This window comes from Piliocolobus tephrosceles, chromosome 10 (assembly GCF_002776525.5).
Source record: "Piliocolobus tephrosceles isolate RC106 chromosome 10, ASM277652v3, whole genome shotgun sequence".
NCBI classification, from domain to species: Eukaryota; Metazoa; Chordata; class Mammalia; order Primates; family Cercopithecidae; genus Piliocolobus; species Piliocolobus tephrosceles.
The window spans coordinates 96284280-96306497 of NC_045443.1; the positions used below are offsets into that span (position 1 = coordinate 96284280).

At 38.6% G+C, this 22218-nt stretch overlaps 1 protein-coding gene and 1 pseudogene across 9 annotated transcripts in view; one reads left to right on the forward strand and one right to left on the reverse strand.

Annotated features, from left to right (window-relative positions):
- ANKS1B (ankyrin repeat and sterile alpha motif domain containing 1B) overlaps positions 1-22218 on the reverse strand; it is a 1351669-nt gene that overhangs the window by 61430 nt on the left and 1268021 nt on the right. For 7 of the 9 annotated variants that reach the window (XM_023182451.3, XM_023182541.1, XM_023182286.2 and 4 more), the window contains 2 exons: positions 7070-7198; positions 5031-5102 (listed from right to left, as the gene is read on the reverse strand). In XM_023182451.3, the coding sequence (XP_023038219.1) occupies positions 5031-5102; positions 7070-7198 (201 nt within the window). Of the gene's footprint in view, positions 1-5030; positions 5103-7069; positions 7199-13918; positions 13994-22218 lie in introns of all 9 variants that reach the window. The other 2 variants (XM_023232645.2, XM_023232564.1) reach the window with 2 other exon arrangements.
- Positions 319-888, forward strand: LOC111544355 (annotated as a pseudogene).

Here is a 22218-nt window from a genome sequence, read left to right on the forward strand (position 1 = left end):
AAAAAAAAAAAAAAAAAAAAAAAGCCGGGCGCCGTGGCGGGCGCCTGTAGTCCCAGCTACTCGGGAGGCTGAGGCAGGAGAATGGCGTAAACCCGGGAGGCGGAGCTTGCAGTGAGCTGAGATCCGGCCACTGCACTCCAGTCTGAGCGACAGAGCAAGACTCCGTCTCAAAAAAAAAAAGCAAAAATTAGCCGGGCATGGTGACAGGTGCCTGTAATCCCAGCTACTAGGGAGGCTGAGGCAGGAGAATTGCTTGAACCCAGGAGGCAGAGGTTGCAGTGAGCCAAGATTGTACCATTGCATTCCAGCCCGGGCGACATGAGCGAAACTCTGTCTCAAAGAAAAGACTTCCTCTCAAGCTTGGCATTTGGTCAATGGGGACCCACGGGGGTTCAACATGTGTATCGAGAAAAGTGTTATTTCTTTTTGGGGCCCATCCACCCTGGCCATGGCATGATGTTCATCTGCAATGATTGCAAGGTGTTCAGATTTTGTAAATCTAAATGTCATTAAAAACTGTAAAAAGAAGTGCAATCCTCACAAAGTTAGGTGGACCAAAGCATTCCAGAAAGCAGCTGGTAAAGAGCTTACAGTGGATAATTCATTTGAATTTGAAAAATGTAGAAATGAACCTATCAAATACCAGCGAGAGCTATGAAATAAAACTACTGATGTAATGAAGAAAACTGAAGAGATCAAACAGACCAAGCTAAATGTATAATGAACAGATTGAAGAAAAATAAAGAGCTACAGAAAGTTCAGGATATCAAAGAAGTCAAGCAAAACATCCATGTTATCCAAGCCCCTCTTGCCGGCAAAGGGAAGCAGCTGGAAGAGAAAATGGTACAGCAGCTACAAGAGGATGTGGACGTGGAAGATGCTTCTTAAAAATCTCTGTAACCATTTCTTTTATGTACATTTGAAAACACCCTTTGGAGACTTGAAACTGCTAAATTATTAGTTTATTTTTTACATAAGCTCACTTAAATGAAAAGTGATTAAAATATATTTTTGCTACATTGCCATCTACAACACATCATATATTTTGGATGTTAGATTGCAACTCAGTGTTAAACCATAAAAATTCTACTTATAACTATAGAAGTGAATTGTGGACGTAAAATGGTTATACCACATGGATAATGGCACTAGGCAGCATTTGTATAATAACTAATGGGAAACATTCATGGCTAGTGATGTATAAAATAAAATATTCTTTGCAGTAAAATATTCCCTTTATTAATGTTATAGAAGGGGGGGATACAACAAGGAACTAACAATTTGTATGATAGTGTCAAATATTATTTTGATTTTAGAATTTCCTGTTTTGCTTTATTTGCATCTTAGAAGAGCATAATGACATTATTTGATGAAGCCTAATTATGCTGGACTGTTTTGAGCTGGTTTAGTTGTGGTAGTTGTGGATGTTGGGGATGAGAACTGAACAATCTTTGATAGGTAGTTGTGGATGTTGGGGATGAGAACTGAATAATCTTGCCTGAAATGACACTACACTCTAGAATTTCCACTCTGGAGAACACTCAGTTCTAACTTGTGATTCCTGGTAGAACAAACTTTAGTTTTCTAGCCTAGCAATGATCTAGAAGCAGAGGAATCCCAGTGCCTTTTAAAAGTTATTATGTGGTTTTCTTTTAAAAAGCTGCTGTTTTTGGAAAGTAGAATTTATGGGTACAACATCTATTTATTATTTGCACATAAAATAAAACCATTTAAAAAGTGAAAAAAAAAAAAAAAAAAAAAAAAAAAAAACCCAAAACCAGGACAATGAATGTTCCTGGCACATTGGAGAGGCAGTCCAGTCTCTGGATTCACAGTGTGGGTAGTGGAGTGGACTGCCTGGTTTCAAACTCTGGCTCTGTCACTTGCTATCTGTGTGACCCTGGGTAAGTGACTTAACTTCTCGTCGCCTTTGTCTTCCCATATGTAAAGTGGAAGCAATGGCAATATGTACTTCATGGACTGAATGAACTAATGCACATAATTCAGTTGTGCAGGGCAGGGTCTACAGCCCTCCACTGTTACCTGTTATTCGCCTTAATAAACTGATTTGAGGAGGGTATGAGTACATGTCATTTTTAAGATCATCTATTATGATCCCTTAGGCTGATGGCAACTTGAAAATGCCTGTATGGTAATACTTCTATCACTTTGGGGGTAATTTAATGTTCATATGTTGGTTTCCTCCACTGGATTGTGAACTCAGTGGATTTTAGTCATCTTTGTAAACAAAGTACATTTAAGGAAACATTTATCAGAATTGGGAATCACACTGATTTACTTATTACTGGGAGAGACATTTTAATTTTGGCTAAAATGCATACTTTGAACAGAAAACATCTTTTTTCAATTAAAAGAATAAACAGATAACTCTTAATCTATAATACTTTGGTCTAATAATATTACCATGAATCAACTATTTAGATCATCTGGGTCCTAAAGTATTTTTCATGGGGAGTTCTGATTGAATTGGGACTTTTGGCTGAAATGCCACCATGCTGAGAACAGAGAAAACAGCAACTTGGGATTCAAACTGAAAATTAGCTGCAAGTTGAGATCGACATCATTTACAGTTGGTGGAAGTTCTAATTCATAATAGAATAGCTCCAGATAGCAGATCAACCCTACGCTTCTGGTTTTGAAAGACTCTGGTGAAATGTAGTGAATGCAACCTTAGCTACTTTATCAAGAACTGAGACTTATTTAATCCAGATTGGAAATAAGGGTTTATGATAGTCCGAGAAGTAATGAAGTTTCTATTTTCATGTAAACTACGTAAGCACCAAGAGCAGCAAACCAGAAAAATTCCCCCCAAAACAGAAGAATGGCTTCTAAATATATGTTTTTTTCTAAGTTTCATTTTAAGCAACAGACGAGTATTTAACTAAATTATTCTCTACTGAGACTACTAAAATGGCTTTTCTATTGCTATCAGGATGTAATTTCAGATCCACTCAATTTCATGAAATTGACTGAGATTCAAATCACAGATCTGGTATATTTTAAATGATGCTGCATGCACTAGGCAATATTGATGCTGATTATGACACTGGAGTAGCTGGACTCAGGTAATTTAGTTAAGAGTATTAAATGAGAGATGCCAAATTAATTTATTAGACATGTTCATGAATATTTCCAAAATTATTATGAGGCTTGATGAATGAAAACTTTCCCTTTTTCTTATTATTCATTGGTGACACAAATTTGGTCAGATAAATATTTAGAATACAAGATTTCCAGAATTATAAAACCAGGGAGAACTCTAAAGTGTATCTAGTCTAATGTTCTCATTTTATATGTAAGAAAACAGAGGATCGGGGAAGCAGGAGAATGTAGTGGTTAAAAGCCTGGGCTCTGGAGTCAGACAGACCTGAGTTCCAGTCTCAGATTGGCAAGTTATTCCCTGTGTGACCCTGAGTAAGTTATTCAATCTCTGTAAGCCTCCATTTCTTCATCTGTAAAATGGGGACAATAATTGTACTAGGGGACACTGTAAGGACTCAGTAAATGTTAGCAGCTATCATATTATTTTTATGAATAACAAATGACTCCTAAGGCAAATAAGCAGCAATAGAACTAGAACTTAAGAGTTTCTGACACATACAGAAGCTTTTTTAAAAATCTAAACACAGTACCTAAGTTAAAAATTCACTGGTACTGACAATTTAAGTACTGTATAACTCTACATTAAATAGAAGGATAACTATTTCAGTCTTTTTTGCTATTAATTGATCAAAATATTAGTGATTACATATTGAAGTCTCAATTTCATGAAGATTCACACACATTTAGCTTTCCATAAACAAATGGATATTTCATGTTTACCTTCATAGCTGTTTCAGTGTAATTATATGCTCTTAAATTATTTTCCACCAAAAGCTGCTCATATAAAATAAACAACAAGGTATACTGGCCATAAATAAAAGTTAGCATTCCACTTACTAATGACCTTAAATTTGACTTTAGTTAGATGCTACATTGAATAAGTCTGATATTCTTGATTTGTGCAGTTACTCAGATACCACCATAGCCTCTATACACCTGCTATGGAGGAAGCAAGAACAAGGGACACACAAAAGGAAAAGGTGGGTCTGCAATATGAGTTAGAGTTGCTTTGGCTGAAATAGACACCTAGGAATCAAGCAGCCACTAATTATAGATATTTGGAATAGCCATTTGTGTGTGTGTGTGTGTGTGTGTGTGTGTGTGTGTGTGTGTGACAGAGTTTCACTCTTGTCACACAGGCTGGAGCACAATGGCGTGATTTTAGCTCACTGCAAGCTCTGCTTTCAGGTTCAAGTGATTCTCCTGCCTCAACCTCCCAAGTAGCTGGGATTACAGGTGCACACCACCATGCTTGGCTAATTTTTGTAGTTTTAGTAGAGAAGGGGTTTTGCCATGTTGGCCAGGCTGGTCTTGAACTCCTGATCTCAGGTGATTCACCTGCCTTGACCTCCCAAAATGCTGGGATTACAGATGTGAGCCACTGTGCCCGGCCTGGAATTGCCATTTTTGGTCAACATATGTACTTAAATAGTTCATTCCACTCAAAGTTGAATATTTTTCTTAAATTTTAAAAAAACGGATAAGAAATTGCATAAAGAATATTAACTTTATATAATATGCTCCTAATTCTTCTGCTTTTGATAATTTTAGTTAATTGGTGATCTTTTCAGTAAATATTCTCAGACTATCAAGTGAGTGCTTAAAACCTTTTCTCGTAATAAAGATCATTTTTCTAATCTCGAAAATGATACAATTTTAAATCTTTAAAAATAACTAAGAACAAATATAATATAGTACAACTAGAGCAAATAGACATTAACTCAAACTATAGTGAGATAAGTTCAAGTCTAAACATGCAGAAAGTGAGAGCACCTTTTTATGTAATACCAATGTGATTCAGCAGACCAACAGATGAAGAAAATAGTAATTTGAAAGGTGGCAATTTGTATCCATACCCGGTATTTAGTATTTCAGCTACTAGAAATAAAGTAATTTGGCAGACTTACCCGCATTTTTGCACAAGCATCTTGGGTTGACTCTGTCCCCCTAAGCTCTTTTATCAGCATAGAACCTAAATACTAAAATACAAAAAAAAAATTCAATGATTTATGAAATGGAATATAAATATGAGCAACGTTTTAAAAACAAATTGTGGAAGTATTACTAGCTAGGTTTCCTGGCTGTAAGTTGTTGCGTAACTTTAAAAAACTGACAGTAACTAATCCTAACAAATAAATGCATTCATAGAGAAAATGCAGCAGAATTAACCATAAGTTCTGGGGGCTGTAATTGCTCTTTATAATGAAACTGCAGCATCTTCTAAAGATGCCGTCTTTCAAATCATATTTAACTGCAAAATGGGGGCATCTAAAAATGTTTTCCCCTTTTTTCAGGCAGCAATGTCTGCAAAAATAAATCACACTACTATCTCTGTAATTACAGGGTTGCATGAGACAGCTGAGAAGCTAAGCAACATGTCCCCCATTTGGGCTTATTCTGCTGCATAGGTAATTAATGTTAGGCTTTTAGGCAGAGATGCAGTTTTGGACCTTTTTCATTCACAGCTGTGTGTCCTATGGTTGATCCACCTGAAAACGGAATGGGAGGGTAGGGGGAGGGAGAGAGGCATTCTCGGTTGTTTCACAGGGGAAGAGAGCTGGGTTCCTGGTGCAAAGTGCCACCTGGAGGGCTGAATGGAGCTAGAAGGATGACAAAGTCTTCTCCCAAGAATTGCCAACCACTTTGTTGTTAGAAGACCAGATCCCATACTGTATCATCCTGGTACAAAATGCCCCTCATGCTCCAGCTTCTGGCTGGGGCCAAATGGTTTCAAACAAAATGTCTGATTTGCCTTTTTATCAATTGACTCCTCTTCAACCTTTTGAAGCTTTAGTAGGGGTTTTCCCTTTTGTCATTCCTCCACCCCTTGCCCTTTCCCCACATCCCCAAAGAGCTCTATATATGTTTTTTTTAAAAGTGAATTATAATAATTATTTCAGAAGATATTTGATGGACACTTCCTGACAAGACTGGAGACATCCTAGTACTTTACAGAGACGGGGATGGGAACCACTCTTGTGGACTAGGGAAGTCCCTGACTTGAAGAAGACATGAGACGGCACAACAGGAGAAGGCGTCGTCAGGGCCTTGGAGAAAGGCATGTTCAGAAAGGCTCAGGGACTTGGGGTTTGGAGGGAGTTTTGGAGGGAGGAGCCATTTCAATCCTACAGTTTTGGGCAATACCACTGAAACAAATCCAAAGCTGCAATGTAAGTAAGCAGTAAAAGAGGGGCAGAGAGCAGAAAATGAAAAAAAAAAAAAAAAAAAAAAAAAAAAAAAACCAATTGCTATGAGATAACCACAATGTTCATCTTCATCAAATGAAGGTGAAATTTATTATCCTTTGGTAAAATCCTTATCTTTTAAGTTATCAGGGAAGTTTGCCTGATTGAAATATTTCTTTTTGGGAGGCAGTTTCAATGCACTGCTGAAGGTTCAGCCACTTTTTCTGCTGTTGTCATGACAACCACCACCTGACCCCAAACCTACAGTTTTTTTGAACATTTAGCTGTTCCTATTACATTTCTCAGCTAAGTATAATTATTTCCTCTCTTCTAAAAAACAAACAACAACTAAGAAAGAAAAATAGTATAATCCTATTGATGACTGTGAAAAGAATCTGGTATTTACATAAAGTGGCAGACCCAATGTTTGGTGAATGAACAGAGATGTATATATGTGCCATATTTGCACTCATTTCCATTTTAAGATTGTACGTTATCACATTCATTTAAAAATATACAACTATAGAAGAGGTCACAACAGACCTTAAACTTACAAGATTAAAAAGTTTTTAAAGCTCTAGTTATTTGGACTTTCTCTTTGGATAGAAGGCTACTTTAAGAAAAAGTGAAGACAAAAACACTTTAAAAATTTCAGTGATGGATATGGATATTTTGGTATATTTTCAATACAAATGGCAAACAAGCCGAAAACATAACCCTATCTCCACTTGGGCCTAAATACTGAATTGAGGGTAACTTACAAAAGCTTTGTAATCACATGACTGGAAGATAAGCTTCTCTGGGTGATGCTGCCAGTACTGTACCGGAGTGGAGGCTGTGGCTTCATTCGGAGGTCGCAAGGTAATGGAAGGTTCTCCCCAGTCTCCTGTCTGAAAATGACATTTATTCTAGAGGCAATATGAGCAGTCAGCAAAGTTCATTCCCTATAGCTACCCTGAGCTCACCTTACACGCATGTGCTGTGAATGTGCCAATGCATTTGGGTGTCTTATGTGAATATAAATACTTTGGTTATTACATTTTTATACGTATTAGCATATTTCTCAAGGCTGAGTTAATTTTTGAGGTGTGGAGTTGAATTATTCTATTTTTAGAATGACACCCTAAGCTAAGTCACTTTAAAATAAAACATGAAGATATTCATAAATGATTTACTAATCACAGTTTTCCATCACAACAGCAAAGGACATACAATCTTTGAAAGAATTTTCTGTTTTTAACTTGACTGAAATTTTTAGTTTGAATTGCTTTCACATTCAGAACACACAGTTCTATAAATTTCAGTTCCCAAATATGACATGTACTAGCCACTTTGAACAATTTTAGATCTCTGGAGAAATGGTAGTGTAAGCATGATGCTAAACAAAATTTAAAAATTTACTAATGGGTGACAACGAGTTTCTCTCGTCTGAATTCAACTGCACTGATTTAATGATGCTGTGATTGTCTCAGATGTATTCAGCTACTTTTCTCAGAAAACTTAATGTACCAATGAAGACTAAACAGTGAAATGCCAAGTTTGGTCACATGTACATATGCATGTACTTTGAGGATTCTGATTCACAAATACAAGCACATTCCCAAATGATGGTCTATCATATAATACAGACCTAAAACAAGAGGACCTCCCATCATTTCATTTATCATTTTCCATGAGGTTAGCCTCAACCTGTTTCATCACTATAATAGCTTAATGTAAGCATCTATAAAGTCAAAGGCCAGTGTTGGCAGGTATTTTCTGGGCTCTACTCTGATTTACATACTACACATGAGATCTTTCTTACTCTTTCTCCTGGGAAAGATTTGGATTTTTCAAAACTCAGCTCTTTGCTCTCAAATGGACATAACTAAAACTAAATAGGCAGATTTCTAGAGTTACTCTCATCTAACCTAGATTTGGCTATATATAGAACTATGAGAAATTACTTTTCTCAGGAGTTGGAAGAGTGTTAAAAGGTCTCATAAACTCCAAAACCAAATAAAACCTTGGTTAGAGAACAAGTTCCACAGAAGTGCTAGAAAGTGTGTTGACACACTGTGGGGTTTCTTAAGGAGAATTTTTAAGGAGTCTAGGACAAGAATGCAAAATTTTGGATGCAGGTGTATGTTTTGGGAGAGAAAGGAAGTTCTCTGCTTCATTAAATTCTTTGAAAGTATCTAGAAACCCCAAAAGATTAAGACCCACAGTTCTCTAGGAATGGCATACACAGGGTGCATATTTTGGGGAGAACTAGCTCTCCAATTTTCTTTGTGCAGTTTGGACTTACATTAGGTGGCATATGAAGTAGCTGCCAATGATAAAAAGCCCTTTCTAGAGGACTTCAGTAACGCTGCAGGCATTTTTTTTTTTTTTTTTTTTTTTTTTTAATAGCAGTGGAGTGTCTGAAGCTTTTCTCCTTGAGATGGGTCACTTCGAATTGCAGGAAGAGAAAGTGAGCATCACGCTATTTCCTTGGCTTCTCACCGTAGTTAGTGTGTGACCAGTTGGAACTCCTTCGGCTCTTCTCTCCTGCTCTGTTCTCAGCCACTTTCTCCATTAGTTTGGTTTTGGTTGCTGATTTACTTTTACATTGCTCAATCCTCCTATTCCCTGTCTGTTGGTGTTTTTTATTTTTGTACACATTTATGGGGTATATGTGAAATTTTGTTACATATATATTGTCTGTTGGCGTTGTTAAGATTTTACTTGCAATATTAACTTCAGCATTTTTATCTGTTTTATTATCCATTCCTGACTCATTCTTGAATTTTTCTTTTATATTTATATGAATTTTTAGTTTGTATAAGTGATAACTGACTGCAATTCTAAAACTAGATTAAGTTTTTCTTTGCCTTCTTATTTTGATTATTTTCTTTTCCTTCTTTCTCAAATAGCTGGCTCTTTATTCTCTCTCTGGTCTTTATTTCATCTGGCTGTAACTTACAAAAAACTAGTATAAAATTCAAAATACAGGATATGTGGATTTCAATATCATTTTGAAGCTGAGTATAATCACTTTTAAGTGATAATAACTTAAAACTTTGGAAACATGCAGCTATGGGTTCTTAAACAAAAGCTTTACCCAAATCTAGCAAATCATCCTCTAATCTCCCCCATTAAATTTCTCCCTCCTTCTCCCGCTCCCTCGGTAAAGCAACAACAACATGGCAAACAGGTATTGTACATTTAAGTCACAGGTAACACTCTTAACAAAACAACAGAAGTTTGCATGCAACTCCGTGGAATGATGAAAAAGGAGGATCTGGTTGGCTTCCAAAGATCCTTTGATCCAGTGTCTGCTGATGTGACAACTCAAACCAAGCATCAGATCTTCATGTGAACCCTATTACAGTTCAGCAGAGGTAGACCTTGGCCAAGCTCAACAGGCAGTTTTCAAAAAAGTCTGAACATGGCATGAGCTGGTGGTGCCATGAGTTGCAGGGCCAGGGCTGGGAACAGGATTAGGGGTGAGAATGAGTTGGGGGAAGCTAGGGTTATGAAAACATTTCACGTGTTAGTACATTAAGCATGCAAATCATATGCAAACTCATTCTCTAATTGTTCAATTAACTCACACACTTTTATAATTAAACTTTAATGTGAGTTCCATACATTTAAAGCCAGAGCCACAGCCAAATGCTGATCCAAATATTTACATCATCCACATAAGTTGTAGCAGCCACTGTGGGAATAACAAGCCCCGACACATACATTCCAATCTCGGTCTGGAAATCACTGAAATCCCTTATTTGATAACCACTTGAAGAAATTAGTGGAACATTCACTTAAATCTGTTTAGACAGCGCCATCATCTGCTCTCCCGTGACTCCACTTTGTCTAAAAATCACAAACCACTTTCTTTGAATTGACAGTGATCTGAAAGGATCTCCCCTAGGTGCTGAGGTGGGAGATAATTACAAGGAAAAGAAATATAATCCTTATTTCATTTTCTTTGTGGCCTTCAAACATTGCTTCAGTTCAAATATTGTTAAATTCCCTATGGGGACTGAATCTACCTTTCTGGAAAGAGACACTGAATTTTATCATATTTAGTGCTATTTCCAGAAATTCATTTTGAAACAGAAGGAAAAGTGTTCTTAAGATTGAATTTATTAGAAAATATTTTTTTTTCCGCCTGGAAATTAATCAACTTCTCTCCCCACCCCTGCCTATTTTTTTTTTTTTTTTTTAACTTAGATCTAAAAATATTTAGAGGACTCAATTTGTAGATGTTAATTCTTCTTTTTGGAATTAATTTAATGGGAATGGATGGACTCCAACAACTGGACTTAACATTACACTGTTGTAAAGGACAGGTATGACCTTGGCCCTAGGCTGGGATTCAGCTTTACCTGGTTGACTGCCAGTAAGAACAAAAGAGTTCAGAGAACAAGGGTGCCTTAGGTCTCAACCCTCTTGGAGGCTGAATTACAGCAGGAATGAGCTATGGAGGAATTAGGTAGAGTAGTTACTATATGGAATGGAAGAAGAGGTCAAAAAAGAAAGAAAGATTTTTGCCTCATGCATAAAATCATTTTGAACTTTGAAACCTAGTGTTAGGTCTTGTTGACTAGTACATTCATGTCTACATAATACTTGCATCTCCTTAGGCAAATATTTTTTAAATTTAGTAATTTTCCACTTAAGAATGCTTATTAAATATTAAATAACAGACCTAAGAAGTCTTTGGCCTCAATAATGGTTTATAATCAAAGCTTATCTTTAATGAAAAGTAGACCTAAACACAGCTAACAATGCAATATTTAATTAGAATAACAAAATGAAGTAGGAAAAGTTTAGGGTAGAATTCTGTCATATTTTGAATTATTATTGACACAGTGGTCTTTGAAAGGATTCCTTAAGTAATTATAAATTAGAAATTAAAATGATTCAAGGTACTCCTAATAAATGTCTTCAGGCTATCTCTTTGGCACTTAAAATATTTACAGAAAATCTTTCCCTTAGGTTCATGTATTTGAATGATCTTAATATTCCAAGAATTTTGTCATGGCTTAAAACTTCATTTATTTGGTATTTATTATTCTTTTTTATACGTATGCTTAAGGCCTTTCTTTTTTTTAATAAGCACACTAAAGAACATCAATTAAATAGAGGAAAATGTACATCATTAGCTCTCTTCTTCAAACTCAAATAAAAACTAAACCACTAACATAAAGAAAAAAACAATTTGAGATTAGAATTTTAAATGGAGAATTGATTCTGTTTAACACGTGTTTGCAACTGACAGCTACAAATTCATAGTCTGGGTGAGTTTGAAGGACTATAATTGGGCCACATCTAATATAATGTAATTAAATTAAACATTCTCTTATACCAACAACTGAAAAATACAAAAGCATCAATGGAATTTAGTTAAAAAACAAAAAACGTCACAAAAGTCTATAGAGAGATTTTTACTGGATGGCAGATTCCAAATTGCAGCTTTTAAACTTTGTATTATTTCAACAGCTGGTAAATAGCTGCAAATTTTAAGTTCACATGCACTGGACGCCTATGGCAAATTCTAAAACAAATCGTATCAGGTAGCCGTCTCCCTCCAAAAGGGAAACTGAATATTACATATTCTATACGCTCTGAGAACACAAAGGAAAAACCTTCTCTATGTTATTTTCTGTCTTTTTTTTTTTTTTTTTTTCCCCGAGATAGAGTCTCCAGTCACCCAGGTTGGAGTGCGATGGCACAATCTGGGCTCACTGCAACCTCCGCTTCCTAGGTTCCAGTGATCCTCCTGCCTCAGCCTCCCAAGTGGCTGCGATTATAGGCATATGCCACCACACCTGGCTAACTTTTGTATATTTAGTAGAAACAGGGTTTCACCATGTCGGCCAGCCTGGTCTCGAACTCCTGGCCTCAAGTGATCTACCCGCCTTGGCCTCCCAAAGTGCTGGGATTATAGGCATGAGCCACTGGACCAGACCTTTATGTTATTTTCTTCTCAAGGAAAAAGTTTCCTAAGGATGTCAGTAGATAATTAAAAGCCATGCTTACAACTTAGTTTTCTAACATTAATAGAAAAGTATGGCATTTTCCAAGCCTTGTATTATTCTTTAAAAATTTTTTAAATTAGGATTTAATTGATTTTTAAAAATAGAACCTTTAAAATCTTTTCTAGGAGGACTGCTCCCACCTACTTGCTTGTAAATTTAGATCTGAATATTAACAAACATTATTCTCAATTTCTTCAGAACACTTAATGAAAAACTAAAATTATTTTAAAGGACAACTATTGTTTTAACGTTTTACTTTCAATAATTCTGACAAATTTCAGAGATGGGCTACCCAAACCTACATAAGATACATGTGATTACATTTACTTTCTGTAATCTCTAAGGCTTTGAAGAATGCTATACACAGCTCTATGCTTATAAATATGCATACATATATTTGAATGTGAATGTAAGGAAAAGGCTTCCTATAAACATTCACACACATACGAAAGCAGGATGTTGTAGTTATTCTTTCAAAAAATCTTCAAGAATGAAGAATGCTAGTTTGATCAAATGCAGTTGGTTATACTGAATTTGTTCCTTTAGATGAAAAAGAGCAGAGATGGCCACTTATGAACACATAAAAGCTCTGATTAGCATTTATGAGTTCAAGAGGAACTGCTGGGTCACGTGAACACCAGTACCAGGCAATGTATAGACACCACGGTCCTCAAGAGCCAGAAGTCCCATGCATAGGAGGACATATGTGCCTGATGCAGCATCCCAAAAGGCACTTCACAAAAATGCCCGTGGCATCCCTTCACATGCCGCCCCAAGAATTCTGCTCAGTGATTCTCAACCAAGTGTCTCAACTTCTCAAGACAGCAGGCTATCCAATGGGAGAAATTCAAAAGGGTGTGCAAATAGAATAGTATTTTAAAATACAGAACATAAAACCCCAAACATTTAAATGTTTATTTTCCAAATAGAAATAAACTTTTTCTAAAGTATGCAAAGGTGAAATACGAACATTTAAAATTACGCAGCTCAGAGTAAAATGGGTCACAATTTCATACAATTTGCAAAGATCAATTCAGTACTGTCAAATGGAAAAAGGCTGAGAACCACTTTGTAGCTGTAACCGTGCCTCTCCCAGCTCACCTCCCCCCACATTTGAATCAAATATATACAGAATAACATGCAAATCATACTCAGAAATTTCTCACAAGTAAAGCACATGAATCTTTGAGAATCATTAGACACAAAGGGTTGAATAGTTCATGAATACAGGGAAGTACAAAATGGGGAAGAATAACGCTGATATATACATGTGTGTATATATATATATATCAATTTACCCATTTCTTTTTCCTGTAAAAGCAAGTTAACACAGACACCTGGAATGAAAGCCAAAACTCACATGGGACATATTCTAACCATAGACTTTAAAACCAAGTATGTTTCTTTTTTAGGACAATGTTTGCACATCAACTCATCACAAGGCACAGTAAATGAAGTATAATAGACAAAGAGTCTCAGAGTCACCAGACATTACAAATTTTCTGCATTACCAGGACACAGTACCTATAGCTGTTGACAACACTGTGCAACACAGTACATAGCGCAAGTTCAGGAGAGAAAAAGAACCATTTGTAACCTTACATTATGAACCTGATGGATCGCTGAGAAAGGAAATCCTGCGTTCTGATTCGTCCATATTTCACAGACAGACGACTGCTGATATAAACAGAAAACTATCTTATCTTGTCAATATTTAAAACATGGTAGCTACCAAGGTAGCATTCAGGAAGGAAAAGAGGAAAATAACAAAATGCAAAGAATCACATTAAAAAAAACCTCAAAAAATGTTTTAGGGTGCTCAAGGTTTAATAATTGACTTCCAAGTCATTCTTTTTGCTTTAAAACATTTTGAGTTGACCGAAAAAAATCATTTATGCATTTATGCAAGGAAAGTTACCAATAAATTCATGCCTTAGAAAAAAGCAAACTGTATTTTATATTTGCTGGAAAACCAGAAATACCTTCTCCCTTCACGTCACTACTTTCAGAGGATAAATATTTTTATCAACTTTAAGAAAAACAAGAAAAAATCTTTAACACGGGTCCGACATTTTTATTTTCTTATCTTCAATGACCAAGAGTAAACAGTGTAATAAAATGACTTTTCCTGATTTGGTCATTGCTCTATTTGATAAACCTAGAAGACATCTATGCCTCCAGAGTTCTTATGGGCAAAACTCTGTAGTTAACAAAGGAAGACGTGTCAGCTTGCTCCCCAGCACTGGAGGAGTGAAGGAGGTGGCAGGAAGGAGGCTGGGGCAGGGAAGAACCGAAGTCAGGGAAATTCAGTTCTGTTCCTCAAGCAGAAACTCTTGGGAATAATAGCATTTGTGAGTCTAATGATTCAGCTCCATGATTCTGGCTCTCCCCCACACCATTAATAAGATAAAGCAGTAATGTTTGCTCAGAACCAAACACCAAACTAACCAGCATCCCTTCCCAGGAGTTAGGGCAGAAATCTTCAAACAGACCGACTGAGCTCTTGGCTTGACCATCCCAAGTTCTGTTCCCAAATTTCATCTTTCTAAAACACACTGTGAAATTAAATCACAGAAAATGGCAGAGCATGTAAACTTATTCAGCAAGCTCTGAGCATCTTCAGCATTCATAAGCAGTCCGTACGAAGATCATTGAAGGAAGAGGGCAAGCACATAACCACAATATGGTTAAGAGACCCAGCAAAGAACTGTATCATCAGCAAACAAGTGATAGAAAAGAAAGCTTATCCCTAGCTAAAAGTTTCCTCACCCCAGAAACGCTCACCAGTAATTTAACACCTCTCTCTCTAGTTACAACTGCATCTCCATACACCCCTACACCTTCGCTTTCCATGTCTTCTGTTAACCAGAGGCTGGCTGGGGATGGACCGTCAGGAACATGGCCTTCTGTTCAGGAAGTTAGATCCCCAGGGTCTGTCCAAAGGCACTTCCAAACACCTTTCACTTGAACCAGCTCTGCTATCCTCAGTTCCCTCTCTAAACTCCATGCTATTTTATACATCCGTAGGGGGTTCTTCCTCTCCTTACCTTTCTAGTGAGTTCAGTCTTGGACCCATCCACTCTGTTGGCCTTATCTCCAATAGCTGTCATCTGATTTGAATGTACTAACTCCATGTTTTAGCTGGATTATCATCTTAAGTGGCATCCTCATCCACTCCTGAGCGAATTCTTTACACAAATCACATCTTCTACAACTTTTACACATTTTTCGTGTTAATCTAATGCTAGAAGTGCTTCTAGCACTTCCAGTGCTAAATAATCCAGAGACCACCTGTCATCTGATAGATGAAGACACAGACATTTAAAGAGGTGAAGTGGCTTGCTCAGGTCACACAGGTGAGTGGCACAATGTGTCAGCCTGCTGGGATGGCCAAGAAGGAGTGTGAGCCTGGTACTGATGTCACCAGAAGGCAGAGGGTGGCTCTAGCTATATACAGCCTGGTTCTACTGACCCTGAAATGAATAGAAACTAAAAATAAAATTCTAAGCCCCCTCATAGACTGAAGGGACCCCCTTGTGGCCAAGGAGACCCCAGAAAAACCTTAAAATTGAGTTTCTGACCATGATGGGATGCGAGGTGAGACAAGCCTCATTATACCTCCTCTCTTTCATGGTTTAGATGAAACAACTGGTCGGAATTAATGTTAAAACAGAGATCATAAGAGTGACAGAACAGTCTCCTTGTGGCAATAAGATACCGAATTATCAACAGGACCCGAGGCCATGCCAGGCAAAGGTTAAATCATGCACCCCTACACCTAAAGAATAAACTATGTTCCAACTGCCACAAGGTTTTTCTTTTTCTCTGGCAGCTAAACAGGCACTGGCCTTAAGAGAAGCAATATTTAAACAATTTGCAGCTCCACCAGATGCTGACTGGGCCTCAGCCCCTGCTCCACCAACCATAACTACAGCTGGACAAGTGATTGATTCAGTAACTTTATCCAAATAAGATCACTGACCGTGGACTAGTTCTGGTTGGTCTACAGAGATTGCACACTTGTGTGCCTTCATGTCCTGAAAAGCCCTTCTGATGTATAGGGCTAACTGTAATAGATCTACATGTTAAGTCTCCAACCCAAAGTGAACATAGGTCACACGTTACATGCATGTTTGTTGAATACACGTGTGTCAGGACTACCTTCATGAATATTCACAGCTCTTGTAACACATTGAATATATGCGTTTAGCTAACCTGTTCAGCGTAAATCTTCTACTGTAAGCCCTTCTCCTTCGAAGAACCTGTCTCTGGGGTCTTGGTTGGAGGTGCTTCCCGGCCTGCGGGATGGCTACTTTGCAGGCTGTAACCTTTAGAAGAAATAAAGTCTCCTCTCCTTTACTAAATTCATATATATATATATTTAAGTTAACACAAGTATATCTAAATGCAATCAGTTCATGGAACAGTCTTAACTGTACTGGGGTTCAAACACCAAAAAGTTGTTTTAGGTTATTTTAGTTACTCCCAAAGGGGCCATGCCCAGTCTGCCTGCCTGATGGGCACCAGGCCATTTAACCTTTTGGGCAGACTGCATAACTTCCTGGTCACTTTGAGTCATGAAGACTCCATTTTGTATGAAATCCAAACTCATATCTGATTCAAACTTTTCCCTCCCTCATCATGTGCCAGTCTTGGGGCTTAAAAAGCCCAGGGTGGGTAAGAGAAGCTTGGTCTGCACTTTGACTTCTCCTAGGAGAGGGCAGGTGTCATGGTCTACCTCGGATGTTCCCTGCCCCAAGCTCTACCTAGTTCATGTGTTTAGTTGGGGAGGAAGAAACAGGAAAAGGACGAGGTCCCTTTTTTGTCTGGCTGTTTCTCTGGCAGCCGCTACTGCTTTTCAGTTAATGTTAACATGGTCCCCCATGTGCTCTGCGTAGCAGCTGCTCCAACCTAGGTTTTCCTGTGTCCCCATGTGAGTTCTTTGGAGGGCACTTCTAGGGTAGAGGGCAGTTCCCCCCACTGCACAGTTCCTGGTGGCAGAAATCTGGCTCTAGCTTGACTTCTTCCAACTCCCACTCAGCCCTCCTAGGACACATATACGCCCTTTGAGGGGAACCCAGGGGAACAAACATAACCTCAGCCCCCTTCTGCACATCCATGTGGCCCACGTGACATGGACACATCCTTGTCACACAGAGCAGTAGAAGGGCGGGCTGCTCTGTGAACACTCCCCCTCTCTGCCAGGGCATCTCTCCCCAGGACTCTCTGTGTCAGCTCGGTAGGTGCTATGTGACCTGCCTGCCAGAAGTCCAGTTATGGACACCAAGGCCAGTTTTCCCTCCTAGCAGGCACCCCCAAGCCAGATGTACATTCCTCCTGGACCCCTTCTCACCAGGACTGGAGAGCATGGGAGTGCACTGTCTCCTCTCTCATGGGAAAGGAGGAAAAGCCTTAGTTCTTTCCACAGGACTTGGACAATTCTCTGTCCTTCTCCAGCACTAACCAATGACCTGCCTATGTGGACAGGTAGCTGACCGGGGACAAGAGATTGATTCAGTAACTTTATCCAAATAAGATCACTTATTTGGATCTTTTATGAGGCAGGATTCGCACTGCCTCCTTGTAAACCCTGAAGTAGGTGTCTGGCTCCATGATTGACAGCTTTCTTTTTAGAGCATGCAGTGCTTACTTAGCATCTACAGGAAAATTCTCACTTAGCATCCTGGGAATAGACTTTCCAATAGTGAATAGATCTTTCACTACTCACAGAAATTTACCAGAGTTAAGAAGGGAAAAGAGGATCCCATGTCATACTTATTTCATTAAAAAAAATCATATAAAAATTTTCTCAATGAAGACTAAAGAACCCACCCCTAGTCATATACACTGAGGGTTCACATATGGCTTATGTACATTTTTTAGATGTTATAATAAATATTTTCTATTTATAAGCTATGTTTTAAATTTAGAGAAAGTAAAACCTCTATAATTTCTAATACCGTCATGTACAATACAATGATGTTTCAGTTAAGGACAGACTGCATATGCTACAGGGGTCTCATAAGACTACAACACCATATTTTTACTGTATCTTTTGTGGGGGTTGGAAGAAGTAAAGCTAGAGCCAGATTTAGGTATGTTTAGATACACAAATACTCACCATTGTGTTACAATCACCTACAGTATTCAGCACAGTAACATGCTGTACAGGTTAGTAGGACCAATGGGCTAGATCATATATAGCCTAGCTGTGTACTAGGTGACACCATCTCACATTGGGTAAATACACACTATGACGTTTGCATGATGAAATCACCTAACAATGCATTTCTCAGAATGTATCCCCATCATTAGGTTATGCATGACTGTCATCCTGTCAGTGCGAATGGTAAAAAGTCAGAATTTAAAAGAGTTTAAACTAAAAGCAGTTAATTGTGTTTGAGTTGTGAAAATTACTATTTTATATTTTTTGGCACAGAGTCTTTGCTCTGTTGCCCAGGCTAGGGTGCAGTGGTATAATCCCGGCTTGCTGCAACCTCTGCTTCCTGGGTTCCAGTGATTCTTGTGCCTCAGCCACTCGAGTAGCTGTGACTACAGGCATGTGCCACCATACCCAGCTAATTTTTGTATTTTTAGTAGATATGGGGTTTTACCATGTTACCCAGGCTGGTCTCAAATTCCTGACCTCAAGTGATCCACCCACCTTAGCCTCCCAAAGTGCTGGGATGAAATTTTTTTTTTTTTTAAACTGATGCATTCCAGATACCACAGTAGTTTTGTTAGCAGTAAATAATTTGTCAGGCTCACAGAGTGAGCAACTTAAGGCGGATCTGTCGTAACTGGTGCATTCATAATATGAAATGGCTCTTCTCCTAGACATAGGGTTATTATACTGTGTGCTGGAATTAATTTTTTAAATGTTAAGAGTTTCCAGAGTAGAAATTAATTATGTTTATGAAAATAACATTTCAGGGTACAACATGTATTGAAGTACTGAGTTTTGAAAAGTTTTGAGAAAGAAATACAGTATCAGCCATGAAATTTCATCTGGGGCCCAAATTCCTAGAAAAGTAGTGAGTTAAGTTTTTTTCTTTTTTTTTTTTTTTGAGATGAAGTCTTGTTCTGTCACCCAGGCTGGTGTGCAGTGGTGCAACCATGGTTCACTGCAGACTGGACCTTCCAGGCTTAAGTGATTCTCTCACTTCAGCCTCCCAAGGAGCTGGGACTACAGGGATGCACCACTTCACCCAGTTAATTTTTTTTTCTAAATGTGTAGAGGCAAGGTCTTGCTATGTTGCTCAGGCTGGTCTTGAACTCCTGGGCTCAAGTGATCTGCCTGCCTTGGCCTCCCAAAGTGCTAGGATTACAGTTGTACAGTTGTGAGCCACTGTGCCCAGTCTTAAATTTAAGTTTTTTTTTTTTTTCTTTTTTGGAGGCATTGGAGATGAGGTCTTGCTCTGTCACCTAGGCTGGAGTACAGGGGCACAATCTTGGCTCACTGCAACCACCGCCTCCTGGGTTCAAGTGATTCTCATGCCTCAACCTCCTGTGTAGCTGGGATCAGAGGTGTGAACCACGTCACCCGGTTAATTTTTGTTATTTTTGATAGAGACAGGTTTCACTATGTTGGCCAGGCTTTCGCATTTATTAAGTTGGCCTCAAGTGATCCACTCACCTTGGCCTCCCAAAGTGCTGGGATTACAGGCGTGAGCCACCTCACCTGGCCAAATTAAACTCTATTTTTTTTTCTTTTTGTTTGTTTGTTTTTGAGACAGAGTCTTACTCTGTCGCCCAGGCTGGAGTGCAGTGGTGTGGTCTTGGCTCACTACAACCTCTGCCTCCTGGGTTCAAGTGATTCTCCTACCTCAACCTTTTGAGTAGCTGGCATTACAGGCACCTGCCACCACGTCTGGCTGTTTTGTATTTTTAGTAGAGACAGGGCTTCGCCATGTTGGCCAGGCTGGTCTTGAACTCCTGACCTCAGGTGATTCGCCTGCCTTGGCCGCCCAAAGTGCTGGGATTGCAGGCATGAGCCACTGTGCCTGGCCGTAATTAAGTTTTACAATGTCTTAATCTATGAAGAAGAAGAAGAATAGTACTTGACCTACTTATTTCACCAAATTGTTGTGCAGCTCATGTTTAGCTTCAAGAGACAGGAAACTTTTTCACAGCTAAATGTTTACGGCTTGGAACACAGAAGGAATACATATTTATCAAATGAATGGAATCATATAACACATTCAAAAGGCTTTGGTAAATGGCAAAGTGTTATGCAAACATTAGTCACTACCATTACTCGTTATCATTTTTAACTGGTCTACTCTATTGGTGCCGCTTGTGCCTTTCATAAACTATGTCACTGCCAACACACTTCCGGTTAATTGTACCAGAAACTGCCGACTTCCTGTTGGAAGAGTCCTCATATTTCCTGATAAAGGCAGAAAAGGGCTGCCAACTTGCTGAAGAGAGAAGGAACATTTGTCATTAGCGCACCTAGGTGTCAAAAGGCTGCTTGTAGAGCTTAGAAACAGTTCCATGAAATAATATTAATCGCCCCTTTGCAATTTCATTTGCCTATTTTCTCTCAATCCTTGTCACATATATTGCAAAGGCTCATTTAGTTTTTCTGAACCTGAATTACTATGAAACCCAAACAAATAAGGGTACATAAGGATAGACTTGCAACTGAGATATTACTAAGAATTTAATGTTCACTTCTTTGATGGTGAAGTCAACACACATTTGAAGGTATATAATTTTATCTTCAGTTCAGGTCTCTCTCTCAGCTCTGGAAATGTTTTCTTAAAATGCAATGCATGAGTCGTTTTCGTTACCATCTTGTACCTTGGGTTACCGTGACTTCAGCTCAGAAAATACAACACAATTGCATTCAAATCTAATCACAAAATGAAAAGAATATAACCAATGTCCAAAGTTTTCCTCCTAAAGGTGGACTTCCTTTTTGCTCAATTGCTAGCAATCCAGTAATTTACAATAAATTATCTCTCCTTGATTATGGTTTGTCTTCTTTCCTGGAGCATTCTCAAAAATTGCTATAACATCTTCCATCAAAAGCAAACAAACTCCTTCCCTTGCCCCAACATCACCCTCAGTTTCCTGCTTAATTACTCTAATCTTTAAGCAAAACTCCCTGAGAAGGGTCTAGATGGTCTCCACTTTCTCTTTTCCTGTCCTCATCTGAGCCCACTCTACTGAAACAATTTTCTATTTTCCTTGACCTATGTGACACCCTTGATCACTCCTCCATTCCTCAGCCTCTTTGGCTGCTTCCTGTTATCTGAACATCCCTGGAGTGTTAGTCCTCAATCTTCCCTTCCTTCTTGGCTATACTAGGTGGTCTCTTCCGGCTGTGATTCCCAAATTCGTACCTCCAGCCCAGACTTCTTCCCTAAATTCAAGACTCGGATACCCAGCTGCCTGCTTGATGCTTCTCCTTTCGCATTTATTAAGTCAGCTCAACGTTAAATTAAATGCCAGAGACCAAGCTCCTGATGACCTCACCTCCCTATAAGCTTCCTTATTTCGGCAAATTGCAGCCCTTTTTTTCCAGTTCCTCAGGTTCATAATGCTGGAGCTCTCCTTTCTCTTATATCCCACATTCAATCCAGCAGCAAAGCCTATTGAATCTACTTCTAAAATCTTCTCACCATCCTGTCACTACTTGCTCCAAGCTACTCCCTTTTCTCATTTGATTGATTTCATTGGCTTCTTACCGGTCTCACTGCTGTCATCCTTGCCCCCTAAGTATCTCTTCTCAGTACGAGAGCCAAAATGACCCATCTAAAATGAAAGCCAGGTCATTCCACTCAGCTCCATTCAACACAGAAGATAATTCAAAGTCCTAACAATGACCTGCAAGGTTCTCCATTCTCTGGTACCCACACCGTTCTACCTCCCTACACTCCTTTCCTACCCATTTT